Genomic DNA, 19,128 nt, shown 5'->3' with positions numbered 1-19,128 from the left:
AATAAAAAAAGAATTATCAAAATCGATTAATCCACAAAAATATACTATCGATTTGACAATATCCTCCTTTTTTAGAAGTCGGTTGAAGACGTTAATAAGTTTCTTTCTTTTAAAAACATGTTTTAACACTATGGAGGCTATAAAAGTAATTTTTTTTTATAGTTTGTGTACTTTCGTAGTGTTTTCTACAATTTTTTCACAGAAATGTGGGTAAACGTCAATGCCGCTGTCAATGACGTCATAAATTCGGTGAGCTGTCATACGCAGTGAATTGTGAACATTTATCAGATTTTCTTGACAGTTGCGTGAATAAATCCCACGACGCACGTTCAGAATTTACGATACGTTGAAAACTTTAAGTTTAGTGTGAAACGATCCCTAAATCATACGTGACTTTTCAGTACGGAGTCATGGCGGGTGCGTATGTTTTTTAATTTTTAAATTTCGAACAGTACTATCTGTTATCATTCTATCAACATTCCATTTCATAGTTTCCTATATAAATTATTTTTCTTAAATTATCTTATCATTTCGCGAGAAGAATCTCATGACTTTTGTTTATCGAATACTATATAGTTATCGCACTTAACCTATCAAATGATATTGAAGATGTTTATTTTCTGCATTACTATGTAGGTACTATGAATTTAATGTCTAATTAACCTTTAAACTCTAAGGTACGCTATCAATTACGAATCCGTGTATTGGAGGTCAAAGTCGGCTTTAATATTCAAATTTATTTCGTAAATTAATGCATAAAAATGTAAATTACTTTTGTACGAAATTCTAAATTTCTTGTCTATTACACTTGTTTTTGTAAAGCAGTCTATTTTATTGCTCATTGATAACTATTGATAAGACCCTGATCTAATTTTATGTAAAAAAAAAATTGCACAGATAAAGATGTTTTATAGTTATTGAATGTTACAGTAGCACCAAGATAAGGAAAGTGATTGATTATACATTTATTATACAATATTTTAAATTATGAAACTCATTGCATTTGTATTAGAAATAAACTTATTTAGTGAATTAAAATAAGAGACTCTAAGAACTAAAATGATGCACACACACATAGAATCAACAGTCTCTGGCTTTTGTGTTGCTACACAATGCCACACACACACATCCATAAATGTTATAGCACAGAAATAAGAATACATGATTTACCAAAAATCTATTGATTGTATTGAAAAAATTAATCACTATCCTACTTCCTACTAATCCTACTAATATTATAAATGCGAAAGTTTGTATGAATGTGTGTGTGTATGTTGCTCTTTCCCTAAAACATACAACTATTCAACCGATTGCATTGAAATTTGGTACGTATACAGCTGGACAACTGGAATAACATATAGGCAACTTTTTATCCCGATATTCTTAAGGGGTACGGACTTACGCAGGTGAAACCGCGGGGCGCAGCTAGTTCGAGTTCATATGATAAAGAATCATTATGCAAGAAATCTAAATGTTTGCCTGTATAGCCTTCTTTTTTAATCTTTGTGATATTTATCTATCATATCAAATGTGAACATTTATGCTTTAGGTTTATTTCAATACATTATCAAATTACCATATAACCTGAACCATATTATACATTCTTCTGATTTTTTTTCAACCGACTTAAAAAAGTGATAGTTATCAATTCAATTGCATGTTTTCTGTGTTTGTTACTTATAATTTTTACTGAGTGGTCTGATTTATACAATGCTAGCTGCGCCCCGCGGTTTCACCCGCAGAAGTCTGTATCCTGTAGGAATATCGGGATAAAAAATTGCCTATATGTTATTCCAGCTGTCTACGTGCTAAATTTCATTGCAATCGGTTCAGTAGTTTTTGCGTGAAAGAGCAACAAACACATACAAATCCTTACAAACTTTCGCATTTATAATATTAGTAGGATATTAAATATATTAAATATAGTAGGACTAGCTTTCCGCCCGCGGCTTCACCCGCGTGGTATTCGGTTATATCGCGCGACATGGTAAGGAGTAAGTAGCCTATAGTTTTTCCCAAGGTCTAGACTATTTGTCAAAATTGGTTAAGTGGTTTAGGTGTGAAAGAATCGAATCGATAAAAATTATCCTTTGGCCTTTCTCAAGTTCCGTTCTATCTTCATACCGAATTTCATCAGAATCGGTTCAGTGGTTTAGGCGTGAAAGCGTAACAGACAGACAGAGTTACTTTTGCATTTATAATATTATACATATTATATATAGAAGTGATTGGTTGATTGTATCACTGTTGCCATGAATTCTAGCTCCTTTGGTCCTGTTGCTAAATGCTTTTATACAAAGACTAGTTGAATAAAAAAATGCTTCAGTTTTTGTATGTAGTTATTATATTTTCTAAGTTTATGTTACAACTGTGATATGAGGATACAGAAGTGCTTCTGTAAAAAGTCTAATTGAATCAATAAATGTTCGAGTTTCACTTTAAAAGCACACATACAGTGATATCCTCTTAGCAGATGCAAAGCAGGTGACGTTGGAATTTCTAAGAATGTAATAAGAAATTTAGGTTAATCTAAAATTACTTTTTAGTTATTCAAATTACTATATAGTATGAAACAACCGCTGACTGTGTCTGTATGCTTAGATCTTTAAAATGATGCAACAGATTTTGATGGGATTTTGGATACAAGAGGAAAGTATATATGTATAGTAACATCCATTAAACTATTACGAATTTAATGAGTGCGAAGCCGCGGGCATAAGCTAGTGCTTCATTAATGATATATTTTTAGGATGACCCTAAGGTACATGAAACCGAAAGAGTAGAAGAAATTCGATGTTTCAGGCGGGATCTCGGGTGACCGAGACCGGCTTAGTGTTGTCAAGGTTTGACAAATGAGGCGGGTGCTAGTCCGACCCCGTGATAAAAAAAATTTATTAAAACTTCTCATAAAATGATTATTAGACTTGTAGGCTCGATTGTAAATAAAATATTATTTTAAAAGACCAAGTACAGAGTTTGTTGCCGGCTCTTTTTTGTAGAAACTGCCTTCCGAACCAGTGGTTAATGTTATAACTGTGTAATATGACGATTCAAAAGTGCTTCTATAAGAATTCTAGTTGATTGAATAAATGTTCGAGTCTGAGTTAATATGCCGCTATTCTATAAACCACGAAAAAAGTATTTTAATAGTATATTTTTTCTATTTTCAGTTCCAAACAACCCATACAACAAGCTATTGAAGACATTGGAGATCAATGGAAAGTCATATAAATATTACGATGTTGTTGCTCTTGGAGAGAAGTATGGTAAGTCTTTTCTTTATAGTGGAAATCTTAAATAGATACCCACGGCCCCTGCGGAAAGGAGCCGTGGATTATGTCGGGCTAGCTGCGCCCCGCGGTTTCACCCGCGTAAGTCCGTATTCCGTTGGAATATCGGGATAAAAAGTTGCCTATACGTTATTCCAGTTGTCCAGCTGTTTACGTACCAAATTTCATTGCTATCGGTTCTGTAGTTTTTGCGTGAAAGAGCAACAGACACACACATCCTTACAAACTTTCACATTTATAATATTAGTATTAGTAGGACCAGTAGTATAGTAGGATAATAGTAGGATTCGTACCGACTAAAACCCCACTGTGTTCCGACGAACTTTAATGAAGGGGTCACGGGAGCTGGTTAGTATACACTATACGTCCGCGACCCATGCTAAGTGTTTACTATTTATTACTGTTGTAAAGGGGCCATTTATAAATAACGACATGTGAATATAAGGTTCTCTTTGACACCATGTCACAAGGAGAGGTCTTGTCCCAGGTTATCACATGTTAAGATCGCCTCTCTGTGACGTGACGTCATACTTGGATTTTGATCTTATGTATGTTCTCAATGAACTCTGCACAAACTCAACCGATTTTGATGAAATTTGGCATTTTATGTGTAATTTGCTCCAAAACAACAGGATAGTTTTTACTTCGATTAATGATCCCAATAATTTATAATCTTAATATTTTTAATTATTACTGAGCCACAGCAACGCGTGGCCGGGTGTGCTAGTGTATTTATAAAAAAATATAAAGAAGTTAAACAGATAGTTAGTCTTCATTTTAAATATTGAATCTAAGTACAATTTTAAAATATTAACATGTGACGTCACAAAGCCGTTCCCCTGCCTCTTGGCCCCCTCCCTCCCATTAACGATGTGACGTCACTTATCGACGACTCCCAACTACTATTGTCTATTCTACTAATATTGAGATGCTATATTATATGCTACTTCTACTGCTTAGTGAAGTCCCGTGTCCCCCTAGTGGGGTATGGGGCAGATGATGTACATCTGTTTCACTGATCGATTTTCTTTTAGGGACAAGTAGGTGATCAGCCTTATGTGTCCTGCCAGACCGAGACATTTTTTTTTTGTGCGTCCCCACCGGGAATTGAACCCAGGACCTTTCGGTTCTACGCTCACGCGTTAACCAATGTACCAAGGAGGCGGTCACTTCTACTGCTTAGTATCATATATACAAACTAGCTGTGCTCGCGACTTCGTCCGCGTGGAGTAGTTATTTTGGGCATAATATTTATTTTTTGTTTTGAACATCGTGCGGCGCGGGTGATTTTTGTCGGTGTTATTTTAAAATTGTAATATCTTTTAAGGTGTTCATTGAAATTAAATGACTTCAAAGACAATATTGTTCACAATTAAATACTCTTAATCAATAACATATTTATTTGGATAAAAATTAATATTATTACGTTGTTACAACTCTTACAAATAATGCATTAAATTCGACCATATTTGATTACCCTAAAAATGGTTCTAATAAGGTAACCTTAAAAGATAGACATATACTGTCGCGGACTTATTTTTAGATCATTTTAAGAGGAATAATTCTTTCATACATATATTTTTCGTATCTTGAACCGTTTTCGCAGCGCACGCAATAGAAGCCCTGAAGAATGAATAATTTTTCCCGTTTTGTCCACATTTTTCGTTATTTTTTCGCCCCTAATAGTTGCAGCGTGATGTTATATAGCCTATAGCCTTCCTCGATAAACGTACTATTCAACACAAAAAGAATTATTCAAATCGGACCAGTAGTTCCGGAGATTAGCGCGTTCAAACAAACAAACAAACAATCAAACAATCTAACAAACAAACTCTTCAGCTTTATAATATTAGTATAGAAAATACACATTAAATTAAATACTTTGCCTTTAATTTTATACAAAACCTGGGACCGACTAAGCTGTAACCCGCGGCGTCACTCGCATAGTATGAGGTAGTAAAAGTAGCATATGTGCTAAACCAGACTACACAATTTCAATAGACAATTTCCGATCAGCTGTTTTTGCGTGAAAGAGTTACACACATGCATACATTCTTCCAAACGTTTGCGTTTTAGTTGGATATTAAATCAAAATAAAAAAACAACCACCATTTTGTGTTCACGCCCGTCAGCCATCTTGAATTTGATAGTGATAGCTTTTATTCATGAATTCCAGACCGTCTGCCATTCAGCATCAGAGTTCTCCTGGAGTCATGTGTGAGGAACTGCGACGGTTTTCAAGTACTACCGCAGGATGTTGAGAATGTACTGAATTGGGAGGTCAACCAGAAATCTGATGACGTGGAGGTGGCATTCAAACCAGCTAGGGTCATTCTTCAGGTGGGTAGTTGAATATTTAATAGCCTTTTGTCTATTTACTATCCCGATTTTTAAACTTTAATGTCCCAAAAACGAAGAAGATATTTGATGAGAAATTTTGAAAGAATAGAAAAAATTTGATCACGAGGCAGGATTCGAACCTGCGTTTCTTGCCTAACCGTAGCAACGCCTAGCCTCTCGGCCACCCGTGATCCTGCCACAGTAATCGAATTTCTTCTACTCTTTCGGTTTCATGTGCCTAAGGGGCACCCCACGACATCTATTGAGATGATTAAGAACCATCACAACCATTCAAAATTTCTCATTTATAAAGCATTTCAATGCTATAAAACTAAAAATTAAAGATATTTGATATTACTGAATTTTTTAACTCGATACCTACGACGGTTTTCCACTAGTTGACGTGAATTTTTTGTTGTTGTTTAATTGAAAATTGTTGACATTTAGTACCGCAATAAGTATTTCTAATCTAAGTGATAGATGAGCTGAGGCCCATATCCTTTTCCTTTCCATTCCCCTCCCTTAATTCCTCTCGTCAATCCTTTCTTAATCCATTTCCAATTGAAGTTGGCAATCCAGGTAGAGGCGCTCGGTCTGCAATGGACCTTACACCTTTCCAAATGTCCACGGGCGGTGGTAGCGCTTACCATCAGGTGACCCACCTGCTCCATTGCTGACTGTAACATAAAACAAACAAAGCAAACATTTCCAGGATCTAACCGGAGTGCCCGCAGTGGTAGACTTTGCAGCCATGCGTGATGCCGTAAAGGATCTTGGTGGCGATCCCGATAAGATCAACCCCATATGTCCAGCTGACCTGGTGATAGACCATTCCGTGCAAGTGGATTTCGCCAGAACGTAAGTAGGAAGTATATGAAAGGAAAAGTTCAGAAAACTCTTGGACTTTAGAAATTAAAAACTTTTTAACGGATTTTAAACGCGATTTATTCATTATATTATTAACCCGACGTTTCGAACACTTTACAGCGAGCGTGGTCACGGGAAGACTGACATGTGTTGAAGGTCACTCTTGACCGTCATCTTGGATTAGATATTTATCATAGAGTGACCGCCTCCTTGGTACAGTGGTTAACGCGCGAGCGTAGAATCGAGGGGTCCTGGTTTCGATTCCTGGTCGGGACGCACACAAAAAAAAATGTCTCGGTCTTGCAGGACACAGAAGGTTAATCACCTGCTTGTCCATAAAGAAAATCGATCAGTCAAACAGATGTATATAATCTGCCCCATACCCCACTAGCGAAATAGCCAGGAATACTCCCAACCAATTCACGTTTTAAAGCAAAAGACATCAAATTCAAAATTGATTCAATCATTTACACACACACAAACACACACACACACACACACACACACACACACACACGAACACTCACAAACACACACACACACACACATATTTTGAAAAGAAAAAAGTGTTATGAATATAATATATTGTTGTTTTTCAGCACTGATGCTTTACATAAGAACCAAGAGCTGGAGTTTGAGAGGAATAAGGAGAGATTCCAATTTCTGAAGGTGAGCATTTATCAACCGACTTCAAAAAAAGGAGGAGGTTATTAATTCGAGTGTGTTTTTTTTTTCTTGACTTTTTTACCTCAGAACTTTTGACTGAGTGAACCTTTTTTAAAAGCTGGTGTCCCGTGGTTCATTTTCTTAATAATCCTACTTCCTACTATCCTACTAATATTATAAATGCGAAAGTTTGTAAGGATGTGTGTGTGTTTGTTGCTCTCTCACGCAAAAACTACTGAACCGATTGCAATGAAATTTGGTACGTAGACAGCTGGACAACTGGAATAACATATAGGCAACTTTTTATCCCGATATTCCTACGGGTTGCGGACTTATGCGGGTGAAACCGTGGTGCGCAGCTAGTCTTCATATATATAAAATACTGTACTGTATGTTCGTCTGCGATACTCCAAAACTACTCAACCGATTTCAATCAAATCTGCGCACCATGTGCTGTGTGATCTTATTTAAAAGATAGGATAGTTTGTATTATTTCAATTACGATAAACGACTACCCGGTATATTAGTACGATTTTTATTAGTTTCATAGAATTGAAATGCTTTATAAATTTTTAAAGAATAGATTTTTTTTTTGCAATCATTGAAATAATGTTTCGTATTGGTTGTGATGGTTCTTAATCATCTCAATAGATGGCGCGGGGTGCCCCTTAGGCACATGAAACCGAAAGAGTAGAAGAAATTCGATTACTGTGGCAGGATCACGGGTGGCCGAGAGGCTAGGCGTTGCTACGGTTTGGCAAAAAGAGTTCGCGGGTTCGAATCCCGCTGAGTGCTCAAATTTTTTCCATTTAAAATTTCTCATAAAATTATGTGTTTCATTCTAGTGGGGAGCGCAAGCTTTTAACAATATGATGATAGTACCACCTGGTTCTGGGATTGTGCATCAGGTAAATATATCTTCTTTTATTTTCTTTATGTCACAGCGGGCAACTGAGCAGTGGCGTAGCTAGGGGGACAAGGGCCCTGGTGCATAGGGAAAGAATCGGGCCCACCTCCTCTCTTTCCGCCTTCCTCCCCTCTTTCAAAGCTGAGGTGAGAGGGCCCCCTGAGCTCCGGGGCCCTGGTGCACTGCACCACCTGGCCCTATGGTAGCTACGCCACCGCAACTGAGCTGGTGGTTCACCTGATGGTAAGCGATCACCACCACTCGTGAACTGAGCAGAGGTAGTGCCTCTGTATATGCGTTTTTAAGGGTTAAGGAATGGATAGGGTAGGGTGAGGAGAAGGAAATCCTCCCAACTGGCCTCCAACTCCATTATCCAAGTACAATAATAGATCAATCATGATTTTAAACGGATTTAAATAGAGATTGATTCATTAAATTAAAGACTATAGTTAAAATAAACATAGTTCTAAAACACTCTTGGATAATAAAAAAACTCATGAAATTATTGTGTTGTCACCGATCCTTGATAAGTGTACACAGTTTGAGTTCAGTCTGTCCGTTTGAAGTGGGTCATAACTGAGTCTAGAACAAGGAAGTACCACAGGCGAAACCGGGTCGGAACACAAGTGAATAAATAGCATTAATTGTGTTTCAGGTGAATCTGGAATACTTAGCACGCGTGGTTTTCACAGAGGATATCCTATATCCAGACTCGGTGGTGGGAACTGACAGTCACACAACTATGATCAACGGGCTGGGGGTCGTCGGTTGGGGGGCGGGAGGTGAGTGCCTCTTGAGTTCAACTTGAGTCCAATTTGAGTCCAACTTGAGTTCAACTTGAGTTCCACTTGAGTTCAACTTGAGTTCAACCTGAGTTCAACTCAAAGTTGTTCCTTGATTTTTGAGCAAAGTGTTAATTTACTTCTTCCAATATTTCGAATGAATTGATGTTCGACTTGAGTTTGAGTGTATTTGTTACTTAATATGTTTTGAGTAAGTAAATGAAGTATTGATTTCATTTATTTTTTGAATGATTTTGAACGAGTGAATGAATTACTGAGTGGATGTTCGACTTGAGTTTGAGTGTGTTCGTTGCTTTAAATATTCTTGTGAGTAAATGAAGTATTGTTCATTTGTTTCTTAAAATATTTTTAGTGATTGAGTGAGTTATTAAGTTGATTATAAATTATTTATTTTTTGGAAATTATTTATTTATTTCTTCAAAATGTTTCCGTGAGTGAATGATCTAGTGAGTTATTATTAAAATTAAACTCGAGTCTTTATTTGTTTCTTTCAATATTTTGAGTGAGTGAATGAAACAGTGAGATTTTTAGTCGATTTTTAGTATTCTCATCTCGTCTCTTCTTAAGTATTTCTCTTTTATTTCTAGGTATCGAAGCAGAGGCAGTTATGTTAGGCCAAGCTACCAGTATGTTATTACCTAAAGTTGTCGGATATAAGCTTGTTGGAGAGCTGAACCCTATGGTTACTTCTACGGATCTAGTGCTTACTATTACTAAGGTGAGTGGGTGAGTGAGTGAAGGAGTGAGTTGTCGGTAAAGGAGCTGGTGGGTCGCCTGATGGTGAGCGCTATCATCGCCCATTTTTAATTTAAAAATATAAGGTATACAGGAGAGGTTTGATAAGGGGAAGAAAGTAAAGGTCTGGGAAGGGTAATAAAAAGGATAAAGGAGATAAAATGGAGTTAATCTTATCCATCGTATCTGTGCGTTCCAGCATTGAACTAAATGAAGTAAATAATATAAAATATAAATTATAAATGATTTTTTTATAAACATAGTAAAAAAAATTTCTTAATCTAATAAAAACCCCATCACTTCCAGCACCTCCGTTCGCTGGGTGTTGTGGGCAAGTTTGTCGAGTTCTTCGGCCCCGGCGTGTCGGCGTTGAGTATTGCTGACAGGGCGACGGTTGCCAACATGTGCCCCGAGTTTGGGGCAACCGTGGCGCACTTCCCCGTGGACGAGCGCTCGCTGGACTATTTGGGGCAGACCAGTGAGTGATCATCGTCATCATCATCATCATCATCATCATCATAATCATCATAATCATCATAATCAGCCCATACATATTACCACTATTACGACACAGGCCTCCTATGAGGGTTCAGGCCATAATCCACCACACTGGCCAAGTGCGGGTTGGCAGATGTCACATGTCGTCGAACTTTTGATTCTTGGACATGCCGGTTTCCTCACGATGTTTTCCTTCAGTGAGTGGTACTCAACTACAATTTTAAGTTTAGAAATTTTTATTCAACTACACTAATATTATAAAGAGAACAAATTCTTCGTATTTTCGTTTGTTTCTTTGTTTGTAACGCATAAACTCAAAAACTGCTGGACCGATTTTAAAAATTCTTTCACCATTAGAATGCGCAACTTCGCTGAGTGACATCTATATATATTTCTCGTGTCACAGTTTTCGTTGCCATACTCCTCCGAAACGGCTTGACCGATTTTGATGAAATTTTTTCTGCTTATCCAGTCTCTATGAGAATCGGCCAACATCTATTTTTCATACCCCTAAATGATAAGAGTAAGGCAGAACAGCGTTTGCCGGGTGCAGCTAGTAGTCTATATATGTACCACGGGCGGAGCCGGGGGCGAAATGCTAGTTCATTTATATGTTGGAAATCATCTAACAATAATAAAATGAAATGACGGGAAATATTCTTCATAAAACATTAAATATGAAAAACAGGATATAACGTGCAAAGGTCGGCTTGCTTAATAGCAGTTTCTTCCAAGCAACCCATACCAAGCGAAAGTATTAAAATTATTTATTCATGAAGATTGTGTACACGATAAAAAATGACATAATATCTAAGCATAATACATTAGAGAACAAACTGCTCAAACTCAGCTTTATATGAGATAGGATATTTATTTCTTACTAGCTGTTTGCCCCGGAATTGTCCGTGGTACCTTTAAAAATTTAAATCGCTCCAATAACTTGCAAAGAAACAATACAAACATAAAAAAAATTCATCTTTAAAATATTAGATTGAATGTGTTATTCAGGTAAGCTATATCACTACTAAGTATCATCAAAATCTCTTCAGTGGTTTTCGCGTGACAGAGTAACAAACATACATACGATTTTGCAGATATTCGTGTTTATAATATTAGTAGGATAATTTATGTTTTTATTTCAGATCGTCCCGCTGAAAAGATAAATATAATTAGAGCGTATTTGAAAGCGACAAAACAATTCAGGGACTACACGAATCCTGAACAAGATCCAGTGTTTTCGGAGGTATGTCGGAACTATCTAACAATAACTCACTAACAACTCAATATCATATCAATAATGTTACATTTATAGACTGTATAAAGTTAAACCCCCTTGAAAAATTGAAAAAAAAAAAATTGTACATTATTAGTTTTTTTACATTCGTAAATCTTAGGTGGACAAGACCACTCAGTTATTCATTCATTCATTCACTCACTCACTCATTCAAATATCATTCGAGATGGTCGAGTTGGACCCATTCACTTTCCATTCATTACCTACTCACCCACTCACAAAAAAAAACACATTTTTCCAAATCATCGAGTTGGTTGTTTTATCCACTCACCACCGATCACTCACTCACTCACTCACACACTCACACATTTACCTAATAAAAATAACACAAACAAACTTCCAGACAGTCGAGTTGGACCTAACCAGTCCCCACCCATCAGTAACTCACTCACTCACTCACTTACTAAGAAAGACCCAACTACATTCCAGATCGTCGAGTTGGATCTATCGACCGTGGTGACGTCAGTGAGTGGGCCGAAGCGACCGCAGGACCGCGTCTCGGTCGCCGACATGAAGGTGGACTTCCAGCAGTGCCTCACCAATAAGGTGAGTTGGCTTAGTATTTATCTAATGCCTAAGGTTGCCTGGAATAGATCACTAAAAGTGATAAGGCCGCCGCATTATACATTATTTTTTACTATTGTTTATGTTTCTTATTTTTCTCATCATCTATTAAATCATTCCTACTATAATATTATTATAAAAGCGAAAGTTTGTAAGGATGTGTGTGTGTTTGTTGCTCTTTCACGCAAAAAGCTACTGAACCGATTGCAATGAAATTTGGTACGTAGATAGCTAACAAATTCATGGAAAATACTGACTAAAATGATTAAAATATTAAAGCATGAAAAGTAATATAGCGTAATATGTGCGAATGACTAAGTCATAAAAAAGCAATCGTCAAATACTCAGTGACAGAAACTGTAACATGTCATACGGAGTGGGTAACTACTGCTCCATACAGACCACACATTATGAAAAAGGTAAATTATAAAATTTATAACATCGGTAAAGTCAATTTATAATAAAAAAATTGACGCTGCTGAAGTAGTGGTCAACAAGTGACAGTAATAACACACCCAGTGACAGAGTTGGATACATGCCTACTGAGTGAGTGACTACCGCCTCTAAGTGATCCTCATTGATGATCAAGAAAGTATACATCATTAAATTCTTTGGATTGGGCCTTATATAATAATCATACCGTGTGATAAAGTATAGAATATATCTAATCCTTCATTCAGCCCCTTTGATTTGGTAATAAACAGTGACGTAAAAAATTACAAAACTCAGATGAATTAGTCGTCAAGTGACAGTAATCAGAAACCCAGTGACAGAATATATCACATGTCTACTGAGTGTGAGACTACTGCTACTCGATAAAAACTTTGATGAAATGGTCCTGATACATATATACATATTTTAAATATATGTATACACGAGTGTGTTAAATTATGCACACTGTGGTATATATTATGGTGCATGCACGGAGCTGTTAGTCATAAAAAAGCAGTAATCAAATACCCAGTGACAGAATATAAGACATGTCTACTGAGTGATTGATCACTGTTCTTAATAACAAATTGACGAGATGAGGGCTTCATAGGCTGTACCAAATAGTTCCCAGATGACAGTGCTTGACAGCGACAGAAATCAGACACCCAGTGACAGACTGCGATACATGTCAACTGAGTGAGTGACTACCCTCAGTTCAAGACGATATCTACTTTTAATCAGGCGCCGATGAATCAACCAATGAGTGACAGTAATCACACACCCAGTGACAGAATATAAAACATGTTTGCTGAGTGAATGACCACCGCCTCTCAAAGATTAATGTTATGTACTGTTATAAATATAACACCCAACACACACACTTACTAAAAAACACCCTAATCTGTATATCAAAAAACTACCATAGAAGAAATTGTCTTCACGTGACAGTAAACAGACACCCAGTGACAGAGTAAATCACATGTCTACTGAGTGAGTGGCTACCACCTCATAAAAACACAGATGATATTCGATTAATATAAAAAATATACAATATTTAAAAAAACTGAATATTTACAAGTACAGTGTTGATTTAGTCTTAAAAAGCAGTTTTCAAACACCCAGTGACAGAATTTAAGTACATGTCTACTGAGTGACTGACAACCGTACCTTATAGACAATATTGATTTTATTTCTGGTAGTAAAAATCTTCATTATCACAATGCATAGATGATTTATGCATAAAAGGCAGTAATTAATTACCCAGTGACAGAATACTACACATGTCTAATGAGTGATTAAGCACTGTTCTTTATAGCATACTAGCTTTGCTCCGCGGTTTCACCCACATAAGTCCGTATCCCGTAGGAATATCGGGATAAAAAGTTGCCTATATATTTTTGTCTGCATAACAGCTGGACAACTGGATTTTTACAAAATTTCATTGCAATCGGTTCAGTAGTTTTTGCGTGAAAGAGCAACAAACACACACATCCTTACAAACGTTCGCATTTATAATATTAGTAGGATTAGTAGGATGTACGTTTTCATATTCAAATAGACAGATACAAAATCGTAGAAAATAATTCACAGATGATATTGCTTATTGCGTAACAGTAATCAGACACCCAGTGACAGAGAATCACATGTCTACTGAGTGAGTGACTCCGTTACTCAAAAACACGGTTGCAATCTAACAAAATAACAGCAAAATAGTACAAATCGCCGTAGTGTGGCAGTAATCACAAACCCAGTGACAGAATATATCACATGTCTACTGAGTGAGTAACTACTGCCTCTCAACGACAACAGATTTAACTGTAACTGGTATAAACCGGTTTCTTAACTTTTACCACTTAATTAGAATATTTACTACTTACGTATTATAAGCAGGCATATATTTTCTCCTTGCGAATAACGAATTGTGTATATGCTGCTGTGAGCGCTGTAATAGGCTTCGTAATGTTTTAAATTTACTTTATAGAAAAAGTAAATAAACTTGTTAATGTTATTCGGACTCTTTGATATATAACCAAATTCATCTGTTGTTGTAAAAAAAAAAGTTTTTATAATATATATGAAATCACATTTTGCTAAGACCCGAGACTACATTAGCATATTTAAATACACACTCATGATGTGGCTAAATGCTTAGCTAACTGATCTTATGTGTGTGAAAGGCTGAGTTGGTCATCGAGTGACAGTAATCAAACACCCAGTGACAGAATTTTACACATGTCCAGTGAGTGAGAGACTACTGCGTCTCTAGGACAGTATTTTGTTTAGCTATATGTTATTGCACAAGCTGTTAGATGAAGCAACAATTGACAGGTTATCTCTTCTGGTAGTGTTGATATCCTGAAATTATAAATGTATACTTAACACAACACATTGCGCATGTAATGCGGCCACTGATTTGCACACAGATGAAATAGTCACTGAGTGACAATAATCAGACACCCAGTGACAGATTATTACACATGTCCACAGAGTGACTAACTACTACCCCTCAAGTCAACATTTACGCAAATTGTTATGCAACAACACGATTTAACTAACATTGTCGTGTTACACGACAAACCCTGATAAAATGTTCGTAATGTGATACTAAGTTGCATACAGATGAAATAGTCACTGAGTGACAATAATCAGACACCCAGTGACAGAATATAAAACATGTCTACTGAGTGAGTGACTACCGCCTCTCATAGACAAAGATATTCTAATAAAATCATAATACCATGTAATCTCGATGAAATGGCCACAGAATAACAGTAATCACATACCCAGTGACAGACTATGAAACTTGTCTACTGAGTGAGTGATCACTACCACTCTAAGGCAGTATTTATAAAAATTACATCCATCTGATGAAAAAGTCACACAGTGACAGTAATTACGCACCCAGTGACAGAGTGTTGTACGTGACTACTGAGTTAGTAACCACTGCAACTCAATGACAATGAAACACGTGTCTTCTGAGTTAGTTACTCTCAACAAACATAAATGCTGTCAATGAGTGTGCCATTAACACACACGAATTACATTGCGACTTACCAAATAATTACATAACACTATCACTCACTAAATGTCGAAATTTGTTTTTTAAATATTATATTAAACAACGCTGCAAACATAATTTGAATTGTTGATCTTTTATTAGATGTTAGCGGTACGAATGCCAATTTGATACTGATTAAATCGTATACATTCGTGACTATATATACGCGAATAGTGATCATTACTTAATGATGATTGAGGGTATTTGTAAATAATATCATTAACGGATTAATCGGTAACTTAGTAATGATTTTGTGTACTTGTTAATGTTTTCTTTGGAAGTTTTTTAAAAATGAATTAATGATTCTCACGGTGATATGTGGTAATGATGAATAGTTGTTTTTATGTATGTTCGTTGATGCCTGGAAATGATGGTCGGAATATGATTTTTTTAGGCTAGTTAATATCGTGGCTTTCTCAAGCTGTTTTGTAATTAAATGGTTTGTTTGTATGTTAGATGTTTGAGTTATTATATTGAAATATTAGCTTACCGCCCGCGGCTTCGCCCGCCTATTCAAGACATAAAATCCCCAGTGTATTCCATGCATAGTTCCCGTTTCCGGGATTTCCGAGATGTCTATTCTATCCTATGTTCTTTCTCGAACTATCACTGCACCAAAACGGTTCAGTGGTTTAAGCATGATGAAGAATCAAACAGACAGAGTGACTATAACGTTTATCTGAAACCATTAAATAATAGTATAGAATGTTCAAAATCTTACTAAAATGTGTATAGGAAATAACATGCTTGAATTTAATTGAAAAAAATTCCTACTATCCTACTTCCTACTATAATATTATAAATTCGAAAGTTTGTAAGGATGTGTGTGTGTTGGTTGCTCTTTCATACAAAAACTACTGATATTATTAACGTTAAAATTTGTATATATGAATGTATGGATGGATGTTTATTAATCTCACGCGAAAGCAGCTTATCGTATCTGTATGTGTTTTAATAAAGAGCTAGATTACAGTCTAGGTTAGGGCATTGGCTATTTTAGCCGGGTACCGCGCGTGAAACGCCGCGGTTCATAGCTAGAGTTACAAAAAAATACAATTATAATAAACATTATAACAATATGAAATAAATATAACATGAATAAATCCTATCCTACTAATCCTACTATCCTACTATATCCAACTTCCAACTAATATTATAAATGCGAAAGTTTGTAACGATGTGTGTGTGTTTGTTGCTCTTTCATGCAAAAACTACTGAACCGATTGCAATGAAATTTGTTACGTAGACAGCTGGACAACTGGAATAACATATAGGCAACTTTTTATCCCGACATTCCTACGGGATACGGACTTACGCGGGTGAAACCGCGGGGCGCAGCTAGTACATAAATAAAACTATTTTAAATGTCATACTGTCACCAAATACGATTTCATTCAGCGTATGATAAAAGCTCCTAGCGCTGGTTTACAATGAATTAATTAATCTTATATATAAAAATCAATTGCTGTTCGTTAGTCTTGCTAAAACTCGAGATCGGCTGAACGGATTTATCTTATTTTGGTCTCGATATGTCCGTGGAGGTCTAGGGGAGGTTTAAAAGGTGGGAACAATAAGGAAAATATGTCGAAACAACATTCTATGGCGTTGCGGTGTTCGCCGGGACAGATAGTTAATTAATAAAAATCTTAACCCAAAAATAAATAAATTAATAAAAAGACTTATAAATGAGCACGAATTAACACACATGCAGTAATAATCGGATAATTAAATAAATACAAATAAATGTACCATTCCATCACCAAGTTGATATGTCTTGTATGTCATAGCGGGCGACTGAGCTGGTGGTTCGCCTGATAGTAAGTGATCATCGCCGCCCGTGAACAGAAGTAGTGCCTATGCGTATGCGCTGCCCGCTTAAGGAGTAAGGGATAGGGAAAGGATTGACGACTGGAAAGAAGGAATGGACTGGGAAAGGCGAGGAGAAGGAAATAGGCCTCCGGCTCCCCCACTCACCGTACGCACAGTAGCATGCTACTATCTCACGCTGGTCTTCTGTGGGGGTGTGGTACTGCCCGGTGCGAGCTGGCCCAATCCGTTCCGTTTTTATGTCATAGTCGGCAAGGGAGCTGGTGGGACGCCTGATGGTAAGCGCTACCACCGCCCATGAACATTTAGAGAGGCATAAGGTCCATTGCAGACCTTACGCCTCTACAAATAGATTGCCGACTTTTTGGGAAGAGATTAAGAAAGGATTGGCGAGAGGAATAAAGGAAGGGATTGGGAAGGGTAAGGAAAAGACATGGGCCTCCGGCTCGCCCACTCACCGAACGGAACACAGCAGAATGCTATTTCACGCCGGTCTTCTGTGGGGTGTGGTACTTCCCCGGTGCGAGCTGGCCTAGTCCGTTCCGAAGCGTTCTCTCTTCTCACATATAACACTCTTCACGACTCGAATATACAAACAATTAAAATGAAATACCTCGCTGTATTCTTGTGAAATATTATATTATATATAATTATATTAATTTTATATTTGAAGCAATTAAAAAACCGCAAACTGTTTGATAGCGGTTAACATTTTGATTGATTTATAGATAACTTTCAAATATAATAGATAAGAATATATCTGTGGTGGCTCAGTGGTGAGAACCTCGGACTTCGAAAGCGATAAGTCGGGGTTCGAGACCGGGCGAGCGTGCAGGATATAAATTGATTTTTCAATTTATCTGCGCATGTGGATAACATCACCACTGCTTAAAACGGTGAAGGAAAACATCGTGAGGAAACCGGCATGTCCGAGAAACAAAAGTTCGACGACATGTGACATCTGCCAACCTGCACTTGGCCAGCGTGCTGGATTATGGCCTGAACCCTCATAGGAGGCCTGTGTCCCAGCAGTGGGAACATGTATGGGCTGATGATGATGAGATAAGACTATAATGTGGTGTTTTTATTGACTAGACTAGCATACCCGGCCACGCGTTGCTGTGCCTGTGGCTAAATTTATTGTAAACTAGCTGCGCCCCGCGGTTTCACCCGCGTAAGTCCGTATCCCGTAGACATAGCGGGATAAAAAGTTGCCTATATGTTAGTCCAGTTGTCCAGCTGTCTACGTACAAAATGTCATTGCAATCGGTTCAGTAGTTTTTGCGTGAAAGAGCAACAAACACACACACATCGTTACAAACTTTCGCATTTATAATATTAATAGGATTATAATATTAGTAGGATACTTATTCTCTATCATTTATAAAGTATTTCAATGCTGTAAACCTGAAAATTATTATAATTACGCGAGAAACAATGACAACAATTAGTTAATTGTTTATTAATTATTTTGTTATTATAAAAAATTATGGTACATTATGAATTGTAAATGCCTAATTAGAGGCCTAAATATTTAAAAGTCTAATCCAACATACAAAACATTTGTATTTTTTAAATAAGGTAATTGTTTGTGTCTAAATTTAGCAATGATGGCTAGGTCTAGAGTGGAAGGCGTCGGTCGTCTCTAGCATAGGTTTATTCCTAGTTGAGGCGATCGTCGTGTCTGATTATAATAATAATAATAGATGTTTATTTCAGACACAAGTTATCCATATTAAAAGTTAAGTTCAACTGATATATTATGTTGAATCTTATGTACCTAGTCTTGCCATAAATATTGTAATAAAGAAAAAAGAAAATTGTTAACTGCAAATAACATTTATTAC

General features: G+C 36.7%; 1 protein-coding gene across 1 annotated transcript in view; it reads left to right on the top strand.

Moving 5' to 3' along the window:
• Positions 1-271: 271 nt before the first annotated feature.
• The window catches only part of LOC119839254 (cytoplasmic aconitate hydratase-like), a 33,042-nt gene continuing 14,185 nt past the window's right edge, over positions 272-19,128 (top strand). The window contains exons 1-11 of the mRNA XM_038365480.1: positions 272-417; positions 3,171-3,266; positions 5,467-5,630; positions 6,343-6,488; positions 7,097-7,166; positions 8,009-8,071; positions 8,726-8,852; positions 9,461-9,591; positions 9,915-10,086; positions 11,249-11,349; positions 11,830-11,946. Of these exons, the coding sequence (XP_038221408.1) occupies positions 411-417; positions 3,171-3,266; positions 5,467-5,630; positions 6,343-6,488; positions 7,097-7,166; positions 8,009-8,071; positions 8,726-8,852; positions 9,461-9,591; positions 9,915-10,086; positions 11,249-11,349; positions 11,830-11,946 (1,194 nt within the window). The 5' untranslated portion in view covers positions 272-410. The remainder of the gene's footprint in view (positions 418-3,170; positions 3,267-5,466; positions 5,631-6,342; positions 6,489-7,096; positions 7,167-8,008; positions 8,072-8,725; positions 8,853-9,460; positions 9,592-9,914; positions 10,087-11,248; positions 11,350-11,829; positions 11,947-19,128) is intronic.

Source organism: Zerene cesonia, unplaced genomic scaffold, assembly GCF_012273895.1.
Source record: "Zerene cesonia ecotype Mississippi unplaced genomic scaffold, Zerene_cesonia_1.1 Zces_u010, whole genome shotgun sequence".
In the NCBI taxonomy this organism is placed as follows: Eukaryota; Metazoa; Arthropoda; class Insecta; order Lepidoptera; family Pieridae; genus Zerene; species Zerene cesonia.
The sequence above is the reverse complement of the archived record's forward strand: the minus strand, read 5'-3'. Positions and strand labels throughout refer to the sequence as shown.